Genomic DNA, 26591 nt, shown 5'->3' with positions numbered 1-26591 from the left:
TTCATCAATACCAAATTCAAACTTATGATTCATTGATCATTAATCGGATTAACCATTAAATCGGAGGATATCACCCTACGCACTTCCATCCCTAAACAAGAGGGAAGCTTACATGAAGTTGTCAAATAGTCATCTATTCAAAAAATTAAACTCATTAATCTACTATTTTCATTTTATAGCCGGCGCTTTTTGTGTCTAATCAATCCTAAAGTAAAATATGAACCAATGCGACTAAATTTAACAATATTAAGTTTTTTTTCTTGGCGAAACTATGATGCGTTACAATTTTTTTTATGATATTTTTATCTGAACTAGTCAAAACATTTTTATTCGCTTTTTCTTTTGGCACGATTATAACCTGTTATAATTTCATGCCTTTTTTGGCAAGACTTTAATCCGTTACAATTCTTTTATGGTATTTTATAGTTTAACTAGCCAAATTTTGTGTCCGCCAACAAATTCTGACTTTTATATCATCATAAATATAATCATTTAATAACTTAACAATCAAAGTTGACAACAACAACAGCAGCAACATTTTTGACAAATTATTAACATCTCAATATTCCACAATAATCCAGTTATGCTAATGAAACAAAAAGTCAAATGTAGATATTATTAATATTTCGGATTCTCCAAATGCAACACATAAACTCCAATAAAGACTTACCCCAAGAAGAGGAAATTCCATAAGCGAAAATACGAAAAGTAAAAGATATCCTCCAGTATGAAACATGCCAAACAGCCCTTGACAGAGGCGGCCGTCCCTCACGCAGTTTCATCAGTCGACTTGCACGAGGCCTATGGACTATGGATTCTCTTCTCATTTTCTATCATTTCCCACGTCCTATGTTAATTAATTTTGCCTTACAAATCTCATTAGATTTTTCATTTCTTTTACGCAAATACTAAAATCAACCCAAATAAGCCAAAGTTTAATCAATCGCCTAATCCCACCTATGTTATGTAATAATCCAGGAAACTCATCCATAATCACCGAGTACTCCGATGAGTTCTCTGTGATAAGTCTCCTTTGTCTTTGGTGAGTTCCTTTCTTTCTTTCCTTCCAGTTTCCAAAGACAATAAGGACAACATCACCACTCCTCCCTTTCTCTCAGATGGCTGCCTGATTTACCTTTTCCTCCGTATACTACCCAAATTCAGACCGATATATAGATATTTTTTCTGTTATTTCTGCTGCTCTCTCCAATCAGTTGTAACTTTTACGCATATAGGTGGGGTTTTTTTTTCTTCCCTTTTTCCCCTCGTTTCTGCTTTCCTTTCATTTCTTTCCAGAGGTGGTTGTTTTTCCCCCATTTCCAAACTTTCTCCTGCATATACGTGGTTTTCTTTTGTTTTATGATGTTGTGATGTGGTATCGAGGTTTAAAAGCATAAAGTTGGAAGCTTTTGTGTGGCTTAAGGTTTAATGACGTTGTTCATGCTTGGTTCGGCTATTTATGAGTAATCAATTTGGTGATTTTAATTTTGGTAGTACATGTGTATCTTAGTCTTAAAGTTTTGCTTTTTGAAGTTGGATTTTTCTGATCACCAGTAGTCGATTTAAATCCTGAACATGTCATATTTCTTTTTGTTATGCCAAGGTCATATTTTGTCATAACTGGAATTACTTCAGGTTGATTTAAGAGCTTGTCCAAATCATCCCAGTAAGGAGAGCCTGTTAAACGTGCGAGTATTAGTATGAGCTTGAGGTCCAGAAGAATGTTAACAAGGGGATGAGATCCTTATCGGAGGATTATTTAGGGGAAATGGAGTCTTGACATGAAACTGTATGGGAGAGAGAGAAGGGAGTTTCTAGTGCAAGCTTATCATTGTTTTGATGAAGTGGTAATTTATGCCTTTTTCCAACGGCAGGAACATAAGGGTTCAATCTTTGACTTTCACGGGTTAATAGTGAAAGATGGTCACAGTCAACTGGTTATTTTGATGGCCGGGTGATGTCTAACTTAGATGAAGAGGTTATTGAAATCAATTCAGCTTTGAAGAGTAAAGCATGATAGTTTTTTTTTTTTTTGGGCGGGGGATTGGAGGACAAAGTTAGGGCTTTTGTTCGTGGTATATCATGTTCAAGTAATCATTTTGTATTTGGAGGATGAGCATTTAGCAATGAGGTGTTACTGTTTTCAGTTAATTCATGTTTGATTGATTGTGTTTCAATTGTAGGAGGGACGAAGTGTCCAAATGGAGAAGAATGAAGAGTCAGGTAGCCCTGGATGGAGTGCTTCGTTCTTCATGCAGACAACTGAAGATGTTGCAAGAGCAGTTGCTGCTGCTGCAGCAGCAGCAGTTGCTGCACGATCCCCACGCCCCTCGGTAGTATATTCATCGAAGGACGATAGCAGTAGCCAGCTTCAGAAACTTCAGAATCAAGTGTCTAGATTACTGAAAGGCTTGTCTAGCCCTCCTGAAGTGAAAAGTGGACCTTACAACCCTGAAGTACTAACTAGCCAAAAACGTCAATGGGCAAGCTTTCAGTTGCAGTCCCTGGTATATTTTTCCTCTTTATGTTTATTGGAGTCAGTGGCTCTGGATGTGGACTTGAAAGTCTGCTTATAATTTACCTTGCTTCTTCTGTCTGTATTATATGAGTAAGCAAGGTCATGCCTTTCGTAGATAATAGTGTAATTTAAGTTTGCAGGACCACAAAATTTGGAAAGAGCCATCCAGACTTTTTGAGAGCATGGTAGTTGTTGGACTCCATCCTAATTGTGACATTCAAGCTCTTCAGAAGCTTTACTTTGGTAGAAAGTCTGAAGGTTCAGGAAGATTTCGTACTGCACTAAATGGTCAGAATCAATCTCGTATTGAACCGAACCTGGAGCCTCAGGTGCATATATTGTATACTATTCAAAAATATATCAATCATGAAATTTGGATAATCAGACATAAGTTTTGATCTTCTTTTTTCACTTTCAGGTTTTATTTGTTTATCCACCAGAGAAACAGCTGCCATTGAAATACAAGGATCTTCTCTCGTTCTGCTTTCCTGCAGGAGTTGAGGTTGGTTTACTGGAAGTTATCCTTTTTCTCTGATTATACTTTACCAACTAGTTCAATGTTAAAATCTTTTTCTTAAGTGCTATTATGTTGGGGGTCATTCCTTGATATTGAAAAGTTACAGTGAGTTGTAATTTTTAGCTGTGTGTCTTTTATTTACTTTTTTCGTGTGTAATCTTATATGTGGACATATACTTCTGAATGTGGCTGATCATTTCTAGTTTTGGCACTTAACCCTGAAAAAGAGCAAACTGGAACACTGTCGGGGAGCTTGTATCCTGTCTGAATATATTGGAGAATTTGTTTGATGCATATGAATGTAAAACCTAGTCCATCTGATTCTTCGTGTACTTGTTGTAGAAATATTTGTTTGTAAAGTTGTTAACTTGTATGAGTTCACTGTTGCTTGTTTCATTCCTTTTTCTGCGTGTCAGTTTTCCTCAGGGTTATCATTGCAATCCTACTGGGTAAATCTTAGCTTTTGCGTTGTAAGGAAATAGGATAGGAGTGCATGGTCTTTGAAGAGAGTGCAAAACTAGGCAATTTATTGGCTCCACCTGTTTATTGTTTTTGCTCTGATTTATGTATCAACTCATGAAATGATTCATTTTGTTACAGGTTCATGCAATTGAGAGAACTCCTTCGATGAGTGAGTTGAATGAGATACTTCTGGGCCAAGTAATGTTACTTTCTCACTATTTTTGTTCTTGTACGTGGGTAACAACCTGAGATAGATAATAGTTCTTGACTCATTGAATTTGGTTTTCTGTGTTTAGACCAACTTCAGTAAGTTTACCAATCATGAGGCCACAGTTTTTTTTTGCCTTATTTTTCTGATTATATTGGGAGCCATTTGGATGTTCATATGACCTTTCGAGTTTCTGTATATTTCATTAACAATCTCTATCAATTAAACGAATAGTTGGAATTGTCAAAGAAATACAGTCCCGTGTTTTTTTTTTCTGGTTAGTTGCAAATGATGTAATGTTTACCTTAGCCAAGTCACTGACAATTAGTGACATTGACTTGCTTCTTGTCTCGCAGGAACACCTCAAACAGAGTGACTTGTCTTTCGTGTTCCGACTGCAGGTATAGAAAGAATTCTTTTTTATTCCCTGCTTCCTCCACTTTCTGTCTGCGAGTTGTGCATTCACTTTGTGATTGGTGTTGCTTGAGTTTCACATCAACTGAAGTTTGGTCTTCTACTATCAATATTCTGCTGGATTTGAGTTTTTCATTGAGTGAGAAACTGATTGTTTATTTACCTGCACCTTGTGTGGAATTAGATGTCATCGTGTGTAAATTACCTGAAGTCATGCCTCTTGTTACTTAGTAGTATCTACTTTGTCATGCCAACTACAAGATATCTTTTTTGCTGTACATGACTGCTTTACTGTCTTACTGCATTGTACATCAAGCAATGTACTAGTCTCTTTTCCAGTTTTCCAGAGATTGCACCTTCATAGTCTTTTACATTTCTTAAGAAAGATTTTGTTGTTTTCAAACTTACTAGTGAAAGGGTGATGCTAAATGGTGCAAGAATTGCTTGTTATTGTTGTGGAAGATTTCGTATTAGGATTTTCAACTTTTGACATATTTTAGTTTTTCTTGTTACCAATCCATTTTTCTTTTTATTGTATTACTTTTTTTACATTTCCTTGCCCTCTGATCCATCAAACTTTATTTGTTAATACATGTATTGGAGGATTTTTTAGTTAGATTTCCCAATTGTTGATGAATTTAATTACATTTTAGCAATCAATTTTTGTTCTCTTGAATTACTGTTTTGTGTTTTCTTGCCTCTGATCCCTCAACATTAAACACAGAATTTACAGTGATCATGTTATGCAGCTGAATGTTTTGGGCATTTTGAATGTAGAACATCGGAACATGCTAACTGGAATTAATATGAATGCATCCACTGATCAAATCTGTTCTTAGATACTGAATATAACCTTGTATATTGTTGTATATGTTAGATGACTTTTTTTTTCTCTATAATTGATTGATAAAACATGATGAGGTTTCTGCTTTATGTCCTCATTTAATCATGCATTTGGATGACACAGCCTGCATCTCTATTTTCTGTGTCTTGTTCAGATGTTAATGGTTGAGCTGTAAGTACCATAATGGTTGTTTTGTCTGTAGCTTCTTTCAATTCCCATTTCAAAAGCTTTTCCCAGATTGTGCAACTTATCATGTTCATGAAAAATTATGTAACTTGATCTTTCGCAGACACTTAAATACCAAGATTAGTATCTAATTCTGTGGGCAGGAATGTATGCTTCCTGCTTGCTTTACTGACGGTGGTGAATAAAGCTGAAATGGATTTTGGAATTTCCTTTCTTTTTGTGTTAGTGCCTGCCTTTTCTATTTTTTTTGAGGGGTGGATTTATCTGGATGATGAATTGTATTCTTGCCTTTTTTGGTATTTTGTTTAAAAGCAAAAATGGAGAAGTAAATGTTGGTTAGCCTTTGTTTTTGAGATTGATTTTAACAATTTCCATCTCCATTTGTTTTCATGAGATGCTTATCGTCATCTCTATGAAGTTTTCTTCCTGTCTTCTCCTATCTTATTGTTTGGTCTCGTAATAACAGTTTTTTGTTGCATAGGTGGCTGATGACTCAACGCTGTATGGTTGTTGTGTTTTGGTTGAAGAGATAGTACAGAAGCCGTCTGGATTGATTTCCATGATTTCAGACGGGCAGCCTTGTCATTTGGGGTTGAGCCGCCATATTCTAACCACAAAACGCTGTTATTGCATTCTTTCAAGACTTCCATTTTACGAGCTGCACTTTGGTGTGTTGAACAGGTATAATAACATATGAATCAAAGAGACATGTTCTTATTAGGTACTACATGTGGTTCTTTACTGTATTTTGTGTGGTAATGTGTGAAATTTTTAAAAACTTTTCCCACGTGGAAAATAACTTAACTCCTCTTTTTTTTTTGGGTGGTCTCAACCATTTTGCAAAAAGAGTTTGCCTAGGTAGGATCATGGGAATGCAAATTAGATTTATCATAGATACATACTTCAGAGCGGCTCCATCAAACACATTTTGGACTTCACTTATGGTTATGGACAAATAGTGTGTTAGATATAGAATTATATCATGCAAAACATTACCAGAGGATTTAATTCCTTCTCATATCTGCATGCCTTCTCAAGATGGCCCATTTGATGCTGCTGTATGCATTTGCCATACTGATAGTAATTCTATGTAATTATCTAGTAATTTTTTTCTTCTTCAACCATCTGTGTGATGGAAATTTCATAGGCATTATAGTGGGGATTTAGTCTGCATGAAAATTGAACCTGTCATTTCTTTATGGTGGAAGTTTTGGCTTTTTTTTTTCCTTATTTTTTTTCTGTATCTTGAGAAGATTGTGCAATAAACACACTTGGCTTTGGCCTCATCTTGGGTTTTATGTTTTGTTTTTCGGATAACAGCATTTTCACCGAAGAAAGGTTGGAACGGTTAACCAGAAATATTGGTGATCTAGAGCTGGAGTTACCTGTGGGCTGTGATAAAGAAGACAACTCTGAAGAAGAATCTGGGAGCATTTCATTGGAAGACAGGGCACAATGTATACACAATGGAACTGCAGAATCTTCAGAGTCAAGTTTGAGTGATTCTCTACCAGGAAGAGTCACAGATGATAGTTGTCATTTGGAGCATCAAATTTCAGAGGGGGACATTTTCACATCAAAGAGAAGTGGTGATGGTTCTGCTGTTGCTGCATTGGATCCTGATATGGAGAAATGCCATGCTAAAGCAGAAACTCTAGTTGGATCACAGATTTCTGAAGTCTGTGATGTATCTGTTGATGATTTTGTAATTAATAAACAATCTGTAGAGAAGCGCTTACCCAATGCGGTGTTGCCCCTTCTTCGTTATCAACAGTATGAAAGCTCTGAATCTTCCTCTAGGTATGCATATCTATTCTTGGCATTTCATAATCCATCATCCTGTTGATGTTGCCTCTTTTATGTGGCTTTGAGGTTCTTTGGGTGGAATAGTTAAGAATACATTCTTCTGTTGAATATTTTCTGTGGTTGCTTGAAAGATCGGCTGATTGTCATTAGCTCTTTGTCTCTTGTTGCTTGGATCTTTAGCAACTATGGTTATGGTGAACAAATTCTCAGCTGTAGACTGAGGTGGAGGCTTGTTTGTTTTTAATTTCCTTAATTAAATTTTCCTTAAGTTCGGAAATTTTTTTAAGACTAGTATGTCTTGATTGTTCGATTTGTTAGTTGCTTATCGTCTTGCCCTGAAAATAATTTCTGAGCAAAATGCATTTTTTTAACCTCTATCTCAGGGGTTTTATTTTGATCGAGTATAATAATTTTGACTTTCAGTAGATCTCTTTAAACTTACTTTGCTGGGGTTCCTGTTAAATAATTAATCTTGAAGATAATCTTGGAAACTCTGATATGAATTGTATGAAAACCTAAGCTAAATACACTCATGCCTGTTTGACAAGACAAAAAGGTTCTTATAATTTTTAGGCAGAGATACATGTCCTTTATCTTTATCATATATGACAAAGATCTTCTAGATAAGCTCAGTACATTCTTATGTTCAGCCTGTTGTGTAGATAGGTCTTGAAGATCGAGGACTTTTTCTATCTACCCTTATGCATGTCATGCATGCCAACTTTGCTTTAGATTGATTGATAGCATTATTCAGGGCCTTTTCAAGTGAAATTTAGCTTGACAAATGATGTGCTTTACTCAGTTTCCAGGGCTCTCCGGGTGAAGGCAGACATTTTAGAAGTGATGTTGATGATGTAGAAGTGGAAGAGCCATCCTTCTCTGGCCAGGATGTTTGCAATGAGCATGATGATATCCTTGAGTGGGCTAAGGTTAAGATTTTGTTTTCTTGTAGCTTGAATTGCAAGCTCTAACAAGAAATTTCAAGATATTATAAGGCTCTTTTGATGGACAATGTTTTCTGTGGGTTTTTGCAGGCCAATGATCATGGTTCTTTACAAATAATATGCGAATATTACCGGCTACATTGCCCTTCACGTGGTTTGACTATTAAGTTTCACCCTCTGGATCACCTACATCCTTTAGAATATCATAGAATTGATGAAACTGTTCTACAAATTGCTGGATCAACAATTGATCTGAAGTCATGCACTACTAGTTTGGAATTAGCAGAGGTATTTTTTGGCCTTTTGTTAACTGCTAATTGCTGGTTTTCTTCACCTTTTTATTTTCTCAATTTATTTTTTTCCCCTGGCCTATGGGGTTTTCAGTTTCATGTGAGCAAGAGATGTTAGTGGAGAAAGTTAAATGCTGCATGAATAATTTCTGGCTATACTGCAAAAGCAGATCGTTGGTTACTCTGCTGTGAATTAACTTAATTAACCTCCACATTTATCCCATTTTACCTGATATGCTTGCTATTTGGAATGCCTCGAAATATTTAACGTATTCTATAGATGAAAATAATTTGCAATTGGTTCTACTATGACATAATAATGCTATATGCAAAGAAGTCTCATCATATTTACTCTTATATACTTGTGCTTGATACTGAGGAACAGAACGGCTGATATTGTCTTTTCTTTAATTTTACTGTACTTTTTTGGGGTATCACACCAACTGGGGTAACAGGAGTGTGGTTTATTTTGATCATTGCTTTATATGTTGCTTCTCTTGAGGCTTATTTTCACTTTATTCTACAGGCTTATTGTGCACTCATGGCAGAGGAGGAAGCAAATGCTTTATCTGTATGGGCTGTTGCATGCTTATGTGGCTCCTTGCGACTTGAGCATGTGAGTTGGTGTAGCATTAACCTGTCTGAATGTGGGCCAAGGACTTGGCGTCAACAGGGAACAAATGCATAGATTTTAAATGTTCTTTACTTAGTTTGATCACTCAATAGCAGATTATTTCGTATCTTCTGATTACTTGAATCCAGAATTTAGTGGCACATCTGTCTTAGAATTCTTGAAAAATTGCTTCCTGAGCTTGATAACTGTTGAAGTTATTGAGGATATAGTACAATGTCTCTGGATAATTTGCCATCCAGAAGTTCTAGATTTGAAGTTGAAGGTTGTCTTGAGTAAGAAGTTGAGGGGCAGCAACTAGATTTTCTATTATATTTCAAATTTTGTCTGTTTAGTAGTTCTCTCTGGTACATGTTCACTTGCATCTTGCAGCAGGCTCCAAAGGTCACTTGCATTGATTTTCCCTCAGAATATTTTATGTAAGACGCTTTAGAGTTGATAAGTTACAAAAGATATCCTCAAAATATTGAAATTTTACCTGGCAGATAGAGTGAACTTCAAAGTCAAATTCAAAGAATCCTCTTGATTACAATTGCATATATCTAGGTCGTAGTGCTGTTTAAAATAATAAAAACTAAATATTAAATAGCCTTTCAGGTTACCTCCCCCCTGTTTTGTGGATGGGCATGACTAGTTTGTGTGCAACAGCCACCTTACTAGGTTTAAAAGTGCGTGCAAATTAGCTCTTTCTGTGCATATCTAATGTGCATAAACTTGTGAATTAACACTAATTGTCAAGCTTTGGTCTGGGTTGTTGATTTTATGCTGAAAATGTCTCTGTTAACTTCTGCATCATAGGCAGATCCTTAATAAAATTGCTGCCCTCTTGCTGGAGCCTTTTATGATATCAGCCTTGCACTCTGCACACAAAGTGAAAGATAATTTGGACTAATTGCTGTGAAATGTTTTTACAGGTGTTGACATTATTTGCTGGAGCCCTTTTGGAGAAGCAAGTCGCAGTTGTTTGTTCAAATTTGGTAAGTTATTATATCTTTATAGTTTTGTGGACAATGTGTTTGTGCACCAGATGACAATAAAAGAGAAATGGATCTATGTTTTCTGTAGGAGTATGAGTATTGTTAAATTTTCTTTATGACTGGTGTACTTCCTTATGCTTGCAAAAATGTTGGATTTATTTTTGTGGCTTTGTTGAATGAGTGTGTTTTAACAAGTTCAAAGAGATGTAGATCTGGAATTGCATAATTTTCATTTATATCTTACAACTATTGCATTGTTGACAATTAGCTCCCTAAATTTGAATTTGTAAAAGTTTATTCCTCAATCTATTTTAGCTTCAGAGGTAATTGGATTTTCTAAATTGGGCTGTCTAGATTTGGATGTCATACTAAATTAGTTGGGATATGATAGGACTAAGTTTGGTTGTATTTGAAGTTTGTATTTTAATTGACTGATACTGAAATCATTTAAAAATTAGCTAGAAGATTATATTTTTTTAATATACTTAAAAGTTTAGTGTTTTAAATATGAGAGCAAACATAAGACACCTATTTTCTGGTTCATGTTGTAATTAGCTTTTACAATGTCCAACTTGGATGGGGATTGCACAATAGAGTAAAACTTAGTTACTCCTAGAAATGTAATATTTTCAATCCCATTAGTTCTTCTAATTTTATTTAACATGTGGTTTAGAGATGATTCATCTTATTTGATTATGCATTAATAACAAATATTTACTTGTTTTGAATAACTTTTTCCCATCTATTTGTCACTTGAAGGAGAAAGAATCCACATTGGTATTAGTGATTTTACATTTGTTTATTTGAATATGCAGGGTGTATTGTCTGCTTCAGTTTTATCAATTATACCCCTTATTCGTCCTTATCAGTGGCAGAGCTTGCTAATGCCGGTAATTGTCATTTCTTACCTCAATGATTTTGTATTTATGAGTAGTTGATTGTTCTTGTTAGAGTTTATAGTTATTTGCCATTTTCGTCATTCTCTCTGACTGCCTGACCTTTCAGGTTTTGCCAAATGACATGCTGGACTTTTTGGATGCACCTGTGCCTTACATAGTGAGTTCTACCATATCATTGCGACTTTTTTCTGCTTGTTGATCCCAAATCATTAACAAATATTTTGGAACATGCATTTGGACACTATGATGGCATGTGAGGTCTATGTGAAACCTTTCTTTCAAATGCTTTCTATATGCCTGTGAAAATATAGATAAATGATTTCGAACTCCCTCAGGTTTTGCTATGACATGATCTCGTGACCTCAATCTGGTTTTTCAGCTATGCAGCCTTCACCTCTAGGTTTTGTGTCTGGCTTCGGGTCATTGCCCTCTTGAAGCCTGTTATCCCTCAATGGTCATGGCCCCTTCGAACTTTTTGTCTGGCTTTGTTGCACTCTCTTCCTCCCAACCATTATCAAGATGATTTTAGCTCCAGAATATTGTTTTGTTTTAGCATACTGACAAAAAGCTGAACGGATGTTTATAGAATCAATTAAAGGTTGAGTTGCATAGCAGGAGAATTGTTCATCACATCTTTTAAATTGTATGCTTTGACTTGGTATATGTATATATGGGATCGTACTTTTATCAACAGTAAGCCTGTTCAGATAGTGCCTGCATAACATGCTGTAGGCGTTCTAATTATTTGTATTTCGGCAACAGGTTTCCGTAGCATGTGTGAATGGGACTTGAGGAATAGATTCTTGATTTTATTTCTTACGACTTATGTGTAGCAGTCAATAGCTGTCTGGCATGTTATAACTAGAGTAAAAAGTTGCCTACACAACGTTGGAATGTGAAAATTGCATCTCCCATTTATACATATATCCATATTTATGTTTTGATTATATAAGGCACACCTGTACGTGTTTTTTCTGTCAGCAAATGTCATCGTAAACCAACTATGATGGATAGCAATAGCCCCCAGCTATTCCTTCTTTAAAATCCACAACCTGATCAGGATCATATCTATGTATTTGATCCTATCAAGGTCATAGAGTGTGGCCTTTTTATTAGACAAGTTGTTATAGCTGCTAATTACTGCCATTCTGAATATTGACGGTAATTTTAATAGGTGGGTGTGAAGAACAAAACCACTGAGGTACAATCGAAGTTGACAAACGTCATTCTTGTTGATATGAACAAAAACCAGGTATTTTTCTTGCAGAATTAGATGTGGAATAGTTTCTTAAAAAGGCTACAGTTACACCCATTTCTCTTTCCTTTCAGTTGTCCTTTTGGGGTTTATCTGGTGCAAGAAAATTCCACTCGGGCAAAAACTTTGGAACAATTAACCCTTATCTTATGTGTTATAGAGGGAAATTTTCTTTTGTTTGGTGATTTGTTTATTTATTTGTAGTTTTTTGTTGATCATTTTTTTTTTTCAAATAAATAGTCGGATAAGCCTTGATGTAGCTGATAAAGAAATGAGAAACGGGAAAAAGTTGAAGCCAAAGTAAGGGCTTCAGTCTCCATTATAACTTCAGAGGACTGCAGTGGAAAATGGAAGTGTCTCAATGAGTGATACGGTGGATGAATTTAAGGGAGGATTATTCACATAATGCTTTATGATTGTCGGGGAAATTCTTGTGTGGACCCTTTCCATAGCCCCACCTGTGGGCTGTGTGGTTTAAACAAGAGCCACGTGGTTTCTATTAAATCACTTGCTTAGATCAGCTTGCATCAATTAATCCAAGTGGCTCTTGTCGAACCACATGGTCGCCAATTGGGGCCATGGGCTTGGTCATTGCAAAATCTCCCTGAATGTTGTGTTATGAGAGACATATAAGTGGATAGAGTGATAAATTTAGTATATCTTGGTGAAGTATTAGATGCAGTAAACTCCCTTGTCTTAAGAATTTGCATCTGTATCGTTGTGGCTTGCTCTATGCATAGATGATTTGTGTAATATGTTGTCTGATCTCATTCTGGCAAATTGTGGGAACAGGTGAAGTCACCAACAATGCCAACACTACCCCAATATAGGGAATTGTATTCATCCTTAAGTCCTTATCATGCAAAACTTGTTGGAGAAAGTTATTTGGGAAGGAAGAGGCCTATTTATGAATGTACAGATGCACAGGTATGTGTATCTTTATCTTTTATTCAATTAATTTTCACCTGAATGATCTCCTGCACCCTTTTCTTCACTATCATGTAGAACATCAGTGGAAATACTTTCCATCTTTGTCAATTCATGTGTTGTTCTATAGTGGCTGGTCTTTATGGTTGATACTTAATGGTTCTAAACTAAAACATAATTGTCAGATAGAAGCAGAAAATCTTAGTGGCTGTTTCAATGGCAAAGATACATGCATATGCTCGTTTGAAGCCTAAACACCTTCGTTCATTTTCCTGTTCTTATGACAATTACTCCTTGCTTTGCTACTATGGCAAAGATCACACAAATGGTCTCTCCAATCATTATGATTATTCTTTCCAATCAGCACTTGATTAGACGAAGTCTGGGGATTTATCCTGATTTACCTTGTCCCAATGTCATCGAGAAAGAGTGTATGATTTGTTGTGCAATATGCACAGATTTTAGTTCCTCGTACATTCACAACCTTCTGGTTGTATGCATATGGGCTTCTTTGCTTATGGCTTCCAGCCATTGGTACTTTGTATGATGGAGATAGATATGTTAAGAAATCATTTTGATTTTTTCCCCCAACCAATTAACACATGCTCGTTGTCCACTTTTATGAAGAACATTTTTTTTTGGGTAAACAGTTGTTAGTAATGTTTCTTATGCTGGTTCCATTTTGTATTTGTACAGTATTCTATTGCAGTGAAGCAAAAGGAATCCTATCAGTAATCAGAGCCTAATTCTCTTTCTGTTTATATCTGTTTAATTTTCTGTTAGGTTGATGCTGCAAAGAGTTTCCTATCAGTATTGAGAGCTTATCTAGATTCTCTTTGCTCCAACCTTCGTTCTCACACAATTACCAATGTGCAATCCAATGATGATAAGGTTTGTGTTTTATTGTGGTTTTGGTGAAATTAATATTTGATCAAAACTGGGGACTACTAGACTTCTTAATTTCTGCTTCTGATACTATAAATATACATTGGGAGAATCCTTCAACTTCATGAAACCCTAGCTAAATGATATGTTCATTTTGGAAAGAGTCCTCTAAAAGTTACAGGCTTTTTCTGCTGTCTAAAACTGAGTTGGATTGGAATCATACAGAAGTCTATTTTGTTTAACTCATGTTTGAAGATAATCAAATCAAATAAAGAGATCATGTGACCTACAAACTTTTCTGTTGCAAAGAGACAAGAAAATGAAGAAACTATGTACCTTTAGTGATCTGAATTAGAATACATTGACAAGACTGCCAGTATGTTTGACCTCACCCACTGAATGTATGTGGAGATAGATGCTGACCTTTTGGTGAAACTATGGAAAATATCCTAATGGCTACTTTTCTTTTCAGAAGCAATGTTGCTTCTCTTTCTTTCTCCCGTTTCCATATTTGGTTGTGGTTTTTTGGTGTTTGGAAGGAGGGTTTTTTTTTTTTTTTTTTTTTTTTGGGGGTTTTTTTGGGGGGGGGGGTTGTGGTGGTGGTGGTTTGGAGAGGTTAATTTATTTTCTCCGGAAGTTGAATGGCGCTTCAATTATGAAGCTGGGATAAAATTTTTAACCTTTGGTTTTGTAAAAACCTTGTCAATTTTCCTGTATTCTGTGTTATGCTTTGATCATCTGCTGCTATCATTGCTTACTGAGAAGCCTGAACAATAGTAAATTGACGTGATACTTGAGAGAAAGTTTATCTGGTCAGGTATCTGAATGAGATAATGTATCATCAAACTTGTATAATGTTATTCTATATCCATTTTCTGAATCTATTTGGCGTTGATGCTTATTCTTCCTGACTGTTCAACAATATAACTGCAAGTCAGACTGCTTCTACATCTAGTTTTAAGATTAATGAAATGCTGCCTTAGAATTTTGGAAGACATCTAGAAAATATTTCATCAAATGTTAGTGCTGTGAACGTGACTGCAATACTGTGTACTACGTCTGGGATTACAACAGTAATGTGACCATTATTGTCGGTTACCATTCGCTTGAAGTCTTTGATTATCCTAGTATGCATGGTATGGCAAGAAAAGATTTTGGCTTGACAAATCGTCAGCAACTGGTATGCTCCAGAATTGCAAATTTAAAAAATTAGTTTTCAAATCTGATCTATGGATTACTTCTAGGTCCTTGTCAATCCATCTGAAACAGCATATCCACTTGGTCTTAAAGTTGCATCCGTCATTTTGAATTATTTGATGCAGCATCATCAGCTGTAACTTAGTTTTATTTTGCCATCAGGTCTCTTTACTTCTGAAGGAGAGTTTCATAGAATCTTTTCCTAGTCGAGACCGATCGTTTATGAAGGTAGGTTCCTTTTCTTGAGATATGAAGTGGCATTTCAAGGAGATGCTCATAAATTGAAATGTATTTTTTTACTCCTTATTTTCTTCCTTGTTTATTTAGGTGCACTTCTGTTGGCCACTGTGAACATACTGATGAGTTATTTTCTGTATGTTTTGCAGCTCTTTGTGGATACACAGCTATTCTCAGTTCATACAGATTTTGTACTCTCTTTCTTCCAGAAGGAGTAGATTGCCATGACTATTTAACCTGGCACTGTAAAATGCTATAGTCAGCAGAACGCAAGTTCTGTATCTATTAGTTATTAAACTTTAATTTAATATAAAATTTTGTTTATTTTCAGTTTGTATATACGAGTTTTTTCTGTGGTTTATTTTTTTATCTCTCTGTTGTGAGCTTGTTACTTGCATCTAAATTCAACCTGTTTTTTGGGGACATGGGACACCATATCTCATTTCAGGTGAATTTGGGCGCTTTCTAAATTATAATGGTTCAATGAGAGAGCTGTTGTGTACAGGATTTATGATGTGCTTACATCAGATATATTCTTCCATGCTCATTTTCCCCTTGCTTGATGTGTGCTTTTCCGATTCAGGTGTGAGTTTGCTTGGGGGAAGAAATCGTCAAATAGTTGCATCTTATGATTTAGTTTGGTCGTTATTTAGTTTGTGTGCTCCTTCAGATTATTCATAGAATTTTCCCCAAAAAAAAAAAGAGAGATATATATAGATTTTTGTCATAAATTAGTCCTTGGATGTCCATTTTGTTATGTGGGAAGTGCAAAGGAAAAGAAGTATGCTGAGGGCCTTGCAGTTTCTCAGAAAGCTCAAGTTATTCTGCAAGTAGTTTATGGCTTCCACCTGTAAGGTATGTCCTTGATTGCGTATGATTTTGTTGTTTGTCAGTTGCTATTAGCAATGAGACTCAAACTATAACCATCATTATCTGCAGGTCGACATCAGCTTCTGAATAGATTTGCTCCTGTCCCATTTTTGTTAACCTAGAAAAGGCTTTCGGGCATCCTTTCTGATCCTAATCGGATGCCGTTTCTAGTATTTTTAAGTGTAGCATAGCCAAAGAGCTTTATCAGCCTGCATGCTGATGGGCAACTTTTGAGAGGACGGACATGTTCCACTTGCTGAAACATCTTATTTTGATCACCCTGTGAGAAGTTTAACATAGCAGATTAGTAGCTGTTGGTTTAACTTTTGCATTGATATGCGACGTGGTTTGCATGAGAGCTAAAATGGCAGGTTTCTTGGTCCTACAGACTGAATATTGATGGTCCTAGATGTCTTGCAGTAAGGTGCTCAAGTTTGTGAGCGAGAACCTTTGACCTTGCTGATCGGCTCCTTCTGCCCTTTTTCGTTTCCCTGACCCTCAGATACAACAGGTGTACTCGTGTTTCCCGAGAAATAGGATGGTAGATCTCTATAATCAATGACGCCACAGGAGCAAAAGTTTTCTCCTCGTAATGGCAACTACTCAAATAAACTCCGTGCCTGTTCATTGATCAGTCAAAAACTTTTTGTGGTATGGGTGGGGGTGCCAATATTCATCTAAAGTTCACAAGGACACCCGAGACCTTGACAGTCGATACAAGGGAATTACTAGCAGATGCCAGGATAAATAGTAGTATTTGTTTGCTTGTACATCGCTGCTATCTTCTGAGAAGGTTAGATTTGTGCATGCGCGACTGGAAATCTGTTGATATCTGGAGTACAAATTTCTCTCAATAAATTTCTGCAAGTGATATTTCTCACAGAAGGATAGCAGACTTGATTGTCATGTTAGACAATTCTGTGTCTTAGCAAGATATGATTGAGACTATATATATTGCTCTGCCATTTTTTTCTTTTTCGGAAGAATCGGGGAGCTGATTGATTATATTTATACCATCTGCTGAGCTAAAAGTGGGGTAGCTGCTTGATGTTTAGCTTGCGCTTTATTTATTTAGCAAGATCGGTCAAAAACTTTCTTGCTGGTACGGGAAGAGGACCCAGAAATGGTACAAATGATTCCAGTGCAGAGGCAGGTGCCGAAAGAGGTCCAATGCAACAGCATTTTTAACCATTATCTGAGGAGCACAGCATGGTTGCAGCAGGTGCTTTTCTTTCACACACCAATACGTAAGAGAGGAAGCCTGCCTCAGGGCTCTGAGAGGGGAGTGGCAGTGAGTCAGAGGGTGCTGGTCAGAACAGCCATGGCCATGATAGAAATCAGTTTTTGGAGTGTTGTGGCATTTATGAATGCGGTGTACTTTGCCAACTAATGCTTTAAGGCAATTCGACAAGGAAATTTTACGGAGGAAATGCATCTGCTGAGTCCTCGGCAACTTCTGGCCTTTACCTTACCAGTGCAAGTTGGGGCCTGCAATGTGGAGTAGACAGTAGACATAGCCCTGGAACCACATTTGGCCCTTGAATTATGGGAACAATCCTGAGTCGCAGCAGAGACTTTTTTGTATACAAGGTTGATGATGGATCTGAGGATGATAGCCAATAAAATGGAATACATTTGGGTGTACTTTGAGGTTAAGGAACATATGCTCTTGTAGAGTAGGAGTCTCTGGCTCTGGGTCTTTTGGAGCAACGCTGCTGCTCGTAAGCCAAAACTAGAAAAGAAAAAAAAAGAAGCCTGAGATTCTTGCATTGTTGTCTCGAGTTAACGAAAACTTTAATGGACGAAAAGTAAGATGCATTCAGAGGAAAGGTATTAGATTGCAAGAGTGACAATAGGAGTAGTTACTAGTACCATTCTGGTAAGTTAAAAAGTGACCGTAAAAAAGGTAAGTAAAAATTTTTAACTAACCCCTTTGTGCAGCACAAGAAACATGGCCACGGAGGGGAGGGGACTTGTGAGACAATACTACTAGTCTACTACTACTACTACTTGCCAAATTGCCAAATTGTAACAATTTGTCGTATAGTTTTTGAGGGAAGAAAAGTTGGCAAAAAGTTATTACTAGAATCAAACTCTTAGTACTGAATGAATAGGGTGAGCATATGCTAGAATAGGCCAGTCATTGCCAGATAGATGCCCTGGAGAGAAGATATGCTCTGGAGAGAAAAGAAAAGAAAAGAAAAGAAAAGAAAATCTAAAAATGGATTTAATCAAATACTACTACTATAATAGTAGTATCAAACAAACAACGCACCAAAAGCCAAAGCAACAAAAAAGAAAATCACTTGAACAAGCAAATGATATTTGTGTCTGAGATCAGATGTGTAAAATCCAAATCCAATCCTACTACAAATTATTACTTGCATGTACTTTGACCTAGTCACTTGCCACTCTGCTATGTTGCTGTGTAAATAGTGCAGCAGGAATGCAAACTTTCAGCAGGTGGATCAAAAGAATCACCCATCTATCTATCTATCTGTGTACTGAGAAAGGTCAATAGGAAATACTGTAGTAGGAATAGTAATAGTGGAGGAGGGGGGGGGGAGTATGGTACAGGTAAAGTAACAGAGACGGAGAAGAAAAGTTAAAGCAAGAAGAGAGGGCAGAGAGGAGGCAGCGGTAACATTTCAAAAACCCGTACAATCTTCTCATGATCCAGCCACACTACTGTTGTGTTCTTCAGTCACCAACTCTTATAAAGCTTACACCAAAAAACAAAACAAAAATAATTCATAATTTTATTTTATTTTTGATACTACTTACTCCTAGTAGTATTACAATTACCATGATAACCATAACCATTTGATTTTCACCTTTTAGTTGGGCCGGCCATCATCCTTAGCAGGATTACTACTTGCAACTCTTGAGAGCCCTTTTCCTTTTACCACTCAACATTAAAAGTCATTATATTATTAACAAGAGGAGAAGACCCCCAGCCACGACAAAAGAGGAAAAAAAAAAGAAAAAAAAAAGAAACCAAGGACCGCTTCTTTAGTTTATGGATTTCCGTATAGTTGTCAGAGACAAGAGCTGCCATAAAGGCAGCATAGTTGCAGCAGTAGCAGCAGATGCAACAGAGAGGTGCAGTCATAATATGTGCACAGTACACGTTCAGGAGAGAGAGAGAGAGAGAGAGAGAGGGACACTGCTGCTGCTGCTGCTGCTGCTGCTGCTGCTGCTGCTGCACCAGTCAGTAGTAATACTGTGTGAGAGTGTGTGTATGTGTCATAGATAGAGAGGAACGTGGTGAGAGGTGTGGCAGCAACAGCAATATTAATCAGAACCATTAGTTTTATCCATGTACAGAAGATTCTGCAGCCCGAATGGTCCCTGAAATAAATATACCTACTACGCCCTCCTCTCACTCCCCTCACTACTACCCAGGTACTACTACAACAACTATGACCCAAATACGCCAACCCTACACCCTCTTTCCTTCCCAAGCGCCTCTAACTCTAAAGAGAGAGACTAAATAAAATACAGAGGTAGTAGTTTTCTTCCTCAAGTCTTGAAGCCAAGGAATAGGAAAGAGTGTTGTAGTTTTCTTGATTTTCTCCTGTCTTGCTTGTTTTAATGATGAGTGCTACAACTAGTGCAAGGAGCAGCAGCAGGTTCCCTTTCACTGCATCCCAGTGGCAAGAACTTGAACACCAAGCTCTCATCTTCAAGTACATGGTTTCTGGGACGCCCGTTCCTCCTGATCTTCTTTACACGGTCAGAAGAAGCTTGGATTCTTCCCTCTCCTCCAAACTCCTCTTCCACCAGCCCCAACGTACGTAAGAAACAATTAATAAATAACAACCAAAAAAAAAGTTAAAAACTTTTCCATTTTCTTGGTTTCATAACTTGTCGGGTTTCATAATAACTTCTTCGTGCAGTGGGTTGGAACTCATGTTTCCAGATGGGTTTCGGGAGGAAAATAGACCCAGAGCCAGGAAGGTGCCGCAGAACAGACGGGAAGAAGTGGAGGTGCTCGAAAGAAGCCTACCCCGATTCCAAGTACTGCGAGAGGCACATGCACAGAGGCAGAAACCGTTCAAGAAAGCCTGTGGAACAACAACTTATCACCACACCAATCCCACCACCCCCAATAATATCACCATCTTCTATCTCAAATAACAACACATCATCCACAGCCACTCCACCAACAGCAATACCCATTACATCAATTTCCAAGAACCACCCCCCATCACCCTCTAGTCCCACCTCTCATCACTCTTTCTCTTGTCTCACCTCATTAGCTACTTCTTCCGAATCCCAACCCCACCACCACCACCACCACCACAACCATGGCACTGGTATCAACCAACCCGGCTATGCTCTTCATCATCCTTTGCTGTATCCCCATTCATCCTGCGTTAGACCTCCAGGGACTAGTCATGATCGTATTTCATCTGAAGAAAACTCCACCAACTATTTTCTAGGTTCTGGCCCTTATTCTCAAGCAAGCAAAGGCTACAGGTATTTAATCCTAGTTTTCTTTGAACAAGCACTCTATTACTTCATATTTAATAATAATGTTCTTGACTAAATAAATGCTGCTATCTTTTTGAAATCAAAACAAAAACATATAACGATTAGCAGCTACGGTCAAGGAGGGAAAGAGGAAGTGGATGAGCATGCATTTTTCTGTGAAGCTTCAGGGACAGTGAGGAATCTTTCAGGCGGTTCATCAGTAGTAGATCATGATGGAACTTCTTCTTGGCAACTAGCACCTCTGACGATGGGTTCGCCTTCAGGCAGCCATCTGAAGCAGAGGTCCTCTTACTCAGTTAGCAACGGAGGCCACTCTTCTTACTTGCAACTTCAAAGCCTTAATCATGACAACGACTACAACACTACTTCTAGACAACAAAAGCAAGCTAGCCAGCAGCAATACTATGGATTAGGGGATAGAGATGACCATCAGAACAAGAGAGTAATGCACCGTTTCTTCGATGAATGGCCTCCCAAGGATAACAAAGATTCATGCTGGCTTGATAATAATGATCATCATGATCATAAACTGTCAAAAATCCAGCTTTCAATTTCCATGCCAAACGCTTCTTCACATCATGACTTCTTCATGACCCGAAATGGTACATCATGAAATAATTGAACTTACCATGCTAGCTAGCTGCAGTTTCTTTAATTAGCAGTAGTACCACTTTTAGTAAGTAGTAGTATTACTTTTGGAGTACTGACCGCTCCTGCGCTGGCAAGTAATGGTAGTATTAGTACCATCTATTTCTTGATGACCACATTCTCTTTTGACCCCCTCTTATCTGCACTTTGGTTTTGCAGAAAAAATGAGGTCTGAATAGTGGATTTCTGAATCAAAAGGCCAAAAAGTACTTAAAATGGTGGTGGGGTTGGTGAATTATATGTTCCACCTTTTTGTACACAGATATGTAGTTGAGGTCTGAGAACTGTTACTTTTTCAATTTGCAACTTTGTACTGAACTTTTATTCCCAAGTAATATGAGTATTGCAATCTAGTATTAGTAGTTATCTCTATTCTGCATCTCCCCCATACTTCTTTTAAACATGTAAAATTTTCTTCAAGTATTGCATGTCTGGATGTTTGATTTTGGTATGCAAGCGTCTGGGGTGTTGCCACATGCTTTTATGTCTCATTCGCAGGTGGACTCAATAATCTGCTGCTTTTCCATGCTGTTGCTTTCAGACACTACTAGCTCAGCTCCGGTCTCTGGAAGAGCTTTTGGTTACTGTAGCAAAATAGTGGTAATAGGGGACCCCAGTGCCCACATTTGGCTTTTGCGATCTTGCTAGGTGTGGTTTTAAGGGTTTAGTCGCGACATGCCCTTCTGAACATTTGTCCGTGCATATTTGCCCCCTAACCTACCAGTTTTATGATCGCGCGCGGCCTCACAAGTTCGGGTTGAGGATGAAATGGTTCTTCAATTTATTACACCCTATCAACATCTATCTATTTATTTACATGGTATCTCTGCCACTCGTTTATATTTTACGGGCAAATTGATCTGAACTAAAACTTGCAAGGCTCCTGATCTCTAGTCTTACCACTTTATACACTATTTGTCAATTTTTGACATGTTACTCAAAGTAGTAATTGAAATTCAAAGAACTTTTTCCAAGTGAAAATACTTTAGTTCCCTTGACCCGCTGAACTGCTCTTATTCGGTTAGGGGTAGGTATCTACATTTTTTCCATTCAAAAATTGCTATCAAAATTCATGGACTTCTAATCAATTTGAGCAAAGCTCTACCTATCAATACTGCAGGGTACCTACCATACATAGTTCAGGTGTTCAAATTGCAACTAACCCTTTTCTGGCAAATTGGAGGGGGGCTGTCTTCTTTGAGTCTTTGGCTGTATTAAATTGATTTTAGCTTTTATGTTGATGCCCTCAGCCAAAGAAAACGGTGCAAGGTTTTGTAGGATGAGTAGTGCCTTAAATGGAGGTGAAGGAAAACCAAACCTGTGTAGTGTCTCATTTATACGCGTTGGAATAGTCGGCAGATATCAAGTCGGTGCGTAATTCTACACAAGAAAAGAAGCCGTTTTAATGGTCAAGAATCAAATCCCTTCTACTCCATTAATGGAGAGGAAGAAGGAGAGTAAAGATGCTTCATATTGCTTGAGATCCCTTGCAAGAGAATATTCAAATTGGGCATATTTTGGAGAATCAAATTGATCAGCTGATAAAATTTCTTGACATTGAATGTTTAGCTCAAAGTTTTAAATTTCATGAATGGTCAAATACTTAAATAAATCCAGATCAAGACTTGAGTAAATGTGGTATGTTCAAATTATTGCTAACAAATTAAGTTAAAATGGATCTCGAACAAAATTGGTCATTGTGGAAGAGTTCGATGTAACTAAGAGTTCGTTTGGATTGCTATTTACTGGGATTTTTGGTAAAAAAAATTAATCTATGTATAATAAAATGGTGATTGAAAAATGAGTTCATGAAAAACGTAAAAATTTTTTGAAAAAAAAAAAAAAAATGGCAATCCAAGTTGTATCCAGATACAGATAGTGAAGTTTAATGGGAGATGGCGAAGTATAAATTGGAATGCAAAAAGTGGCAGCTACATTATTGTACTAGCAAGTATTAGGCATCTTAGAAGATATATATATTTTGACTTTGATCATTTAAAAATTCTCTTTTTTTTTGTTTTGTTTTGTTTTGGAAAGAGTGGTGATTCAAGGACTTTGGCTTCACTGTGCCTAATGGAGTGAACTATATATCCTTTGCATGATTACACAATGAACTAAATATGATTATAGTTTATAGACAATGACAGTTCTCTGGTTTCTAGATTCTATATATTAAGATGTAAATAAATACTTATGAGTTTTATCAAAAGATTTTAATTAAGCTATCGTTTTGTTTTAACAGTTTAAAGTTTATATAGTAATATTTAATAGTAGTAGTACAAGTTAGGACAAAGTAATACGTGCAGCACCGACGACAAAATCCGCCTCAATATGTGAATCCTGTCCGCAAAAACTAACTATTAGCATTTTTTTTTTTTCAACCGCTAAAATTATGTTGCCGCCAAATTGACCCATTACAAGTGCTCGTGCTCCGCCTGAACTTTTGTCATTCTTCATGATGAGGTGTCCCATAAAAAATTGTTATGAATTGCTCCCAGGGGGGGGGAAAATACCTTGCTATTTTTTCCGGCCCCCTAGCTTAAAAAATATGGCTATTTTATTTAGTTCTTTGATTCGATTCTTTAATTGTCACTTGTCGTGGTATGAAATGAAAATTTTGTACATTTCTATCTTATTGGCTTCAAGTAGTTTTATTATATGTGCCAGAAGATATTTATTAATTTCTCAGAGTACATTTTCTTATTCTTTAAACAGATTAATAAAATCGGGATTGTAGTTTTCTACTGGAAATTTTTTACACTTTTTATGAATATATTTTTAATCACTTTTTATTTTAAATACATCAAATCGTTATAGAAATATTTTTTTTTTTTTGAAAATTTCCTAAAAATAGCAATCAAAACGGGTCTAATAACAAAGGAATTTTTTGGTTTTATGGCTGAAGAAGTATTTTCCGATAGGACAAGAACAGCGACTGCATGTGATCTGGGAATAGTAGTACGTACGTAGCATTTAGGTGTGATGTATAATTTCAATTGGGAGGGACATCCGGTACAAGTAAAAAAACAAATGAATGTTAGTCTGTGTGGGGCTGGATGAATTGAAAAACTCAAGCAAGTGTTCTGAAGCCTTTTCTTTTCTTTTAAGAACTTTGAAGCCTGCCTGGATCTAATTATTACAATTGACTGCTTTGGTTTATGGAATTTTGAGATAAATATGCATAGCGTGTTGAAATATATCTTCTCCAACACTTTGGCATACAACTAATGCAACTTGAGATGAATCAATAATGCTAGAAAACGTATCTTTAACATGCATTGGTGTGTTTGGATAGCAACAATTATTTGACTAGAATTTATTTGTTTACATCACAGATATGCAGACAATTCTAACATTTTTTTTTTTTTTTTTATTTTGCACAGCCCAAATCAAAGATCAGCTCGTTCGTTAGGTGTATAAGTAGAGTAGCAGTAGTAGCTAAAATTGGAATCCACATAGATTTTTTACTTGGAAGAGCAGGTTGATAGGATTTTGTAGTAGGATGTACACATTACGGAGAATGGAGCGAATTGAGCAGTGTTCTGTGTCACATAACAATACTGTGGCAAAAGGGCAGTCTGTAGACTGACTGTAAGAGGAGGGAGGGAGGGAGGGGGTGTCTGAGAACTGAGAAAGCGTCAGATACTTGATGGCTGAAGCAGGTGGGAAGGACAGAGTTTTGAAATGTAAGATGCTCTCTCTGCTACTATTCCATGAATGATGAAGAATCCGTCTTCTATGTCAATGAGAGAAGTATGAAGTTCTTTCTTTCAAGAGTTCAGACTCTTTTGCAGGCTTTTAACGCAACACCCACACCCACACACACGATAAATCATTCAGTACCTATTTTTCTGCCGTACACTTTGCAGGCTCAGGCACTCAGCAGCTACGGATACCACCACCACCTTCCGACTGACTCAACAGTGCCACTGTCTGCCCAATCACCCCATAAACTGACTCCTAACTGTGCATCTCCCTCACACTTTTGGGCCCCTCTTCTTTTCTGTTCTTTTTATGTTTCCCTTCTTCTCTCTGTCTTGCATTGATTAAACTGTGATCAGAGTCTAATTTGGTGGTCAACTTGAAGGATTCATCACTCAAAAGTTGTCATCCTCCAACTTCCCTTCTTAAATAAACGGCCCTTAGATTCTAAGTACTTTCATTCATCGCTTATACAAGACTAATTCCATACCCTCAAGATCGGTTTTACTCTTAAAAGAAACATACTCCAAAATAAAAATAAAAATGATATACCATATGACAAAAGCAAGCAGAAAAAGCAAGGGACGTGTTAGCAAGTTCAAATCAGTTTGCAGCTTGTTCTCGATTAATTATTTCATATGATTATAAATTTTGATTTTAAATAATTAATTTTTGTAATATATTCGTTTGCTTTTGTATATAGATTATATACTAGTCTATCTTTTAATAATCAAAAAAGTTAAAATACATAATCAACTAAAGAGTAGCTTTTTACTGATTCTAATTATTCTCTATAATCACTTTTCATAATCATATTTTACAAAATCTAAAGCCAGCGAGAACAACAAAGCATAATTAATTGATAAGAAAACATAAACTTTCTATCCTTTTATGGGGCAAGAGCATCACAAAACTACTATTACACTTCGTACAAAATGTAATTTAAAAAAAAAAAACTAGCATTTAGTTAGCATTATGACTTGGTTTTCAGTTTTGGGCTGATGCTAGGCCTATAAAGGGGATGCATCCTCCCTGCCAAAAGAGCAATTTCACACCCATTTCATTCTCCCCTATTTTTTTCACCCTCTCTCTCACCCATGTTGGCTTTTTGGGAAGCAATGAGAAGAGGTCGAGTAATAAGCCTACTTTTGTTGTGTGGCAGTGGAAAACGCTGAAAACTGAAGGAGCACCTTCCTAAGAATACGACATTTCAAAACCAACCAGCGCACCGAGAGACAGAATAGAGACAAGAACGGAGGAACCGAGTCATACTCTCTCGTCCTGCCTACTGTTGAAAACAAAAACAGGCCAAAGTCTGTGGCTGCCGGTATACCCCGTCATAATTGTCATGCCAAAGATGTGACGCTTATTTATCCTGATCAGATGGATGAATCTAAAGCTCCAAACGACCAGCGAATCATTCTTAATTGCTCGAATCGTTTTGACGATGCTGAAACTTTAATGCCCGGCAAGTACTAACTTATTCCGGCTCCAAGAACTACATTATTTTTCTCCCGCTCCAATTTTACGTTGATTTAACCACGTTGATACAAGTATAACACTTAAGAGGCGGGGGGTAAAAAAAAAAAAAAAAAAAAAGAGGACCTTCGGGAAGAGTTGGGAATGGAGTGGAGAAGAGGATGATGAACAATCACTCAAAAAACTTTTCCTTATTAA

General features: G+C 36.9%; 2 protein-coding genes across 3 annotated transcripts; both read left to right on the top strand.

Annotated features, from left to right (window-relative positions):
- The first annotated feature begins 746 nt into the window (after positions 1-746).
- Positions 747-15706, top strand: LOC113775925. Of its 2 annotated transcripts, none has more exons than XM_027320979.1 (19): positions 747-1042; positions 2184-2507; positions 2659-2847; positions 2937-3020; positions 3636-3695; positions 4062-4106; positions 5631-5830; positions 6470-6949; positions 7758-7884; positions 7990-8187; positions 8716-8805; positions 9735-9797; positions 10613-10687; positions 10803-10853; positions 11871-11948; positions 12744-12878; positions 13662-13769; positions 15123-15188; positions 15347-15706. In XM_027320979.1, exons 2-19 carry the CDS (start codon positions 2202-2204, stop codon positions 15413-15415), a joined length of 2424 nt encoding a protein of 807 aa, XP_027176780.1. In that variant the 5' UTR covers positions 747-1042; positions 2184-2201; the 3' UTR covers positions 15416-15706. The 2 variants fall into 2 exon arrangements, with proteins under 2 accessions (XP_027176780.1, XP_027176779.1); XM_027320978.1 differs by having other exon boundaries at positions 747-1235.
- Positions 15707-19323: 3617 nt separating this feature from the next.
- Positions 19324-21578, top strand: LOC113775562 (growth-regulating factor 5). Its single transcript, XM_027320497.1, has 4 exons — positions 19324-19860; positions 19967-20549; positions 20670-21166; positions 21372-21578. The coding sequence occupies exons 1-4, from the start codon at positions 19662-19664 to the stop codon at positions 21389-21391; spliced, it is 1299 nt and encodes a 432-aa protein (XP_027176298.1). The 5' UTR covers positions 19324-19661; the 3' UTR covers positions 21392-21578.
- Positions 21579-26591: the final 5013 nt, after the last annotated feature.

This window comes from Coffea eugenioides, chromosome 6 (genome assembly GCF_003713205.1).
Source record: "Coffea eugenioides isolate CCC68of chromosome 6, Ceug_1.0, whole genome shotgun sequence".
Classification (NCBI taxonomy): domain Eukaryota; kingdom Viridiplantae; phylum Streptophyta; class Magnoliopsida; order Gentianales; family Rubiaceae; genus Coffea; species Coffea eugenioides.
Note: the sequence above shows the minus strand (reverse complement) of the source record. Positions and strands in the feature narration are given on the sequence as shown.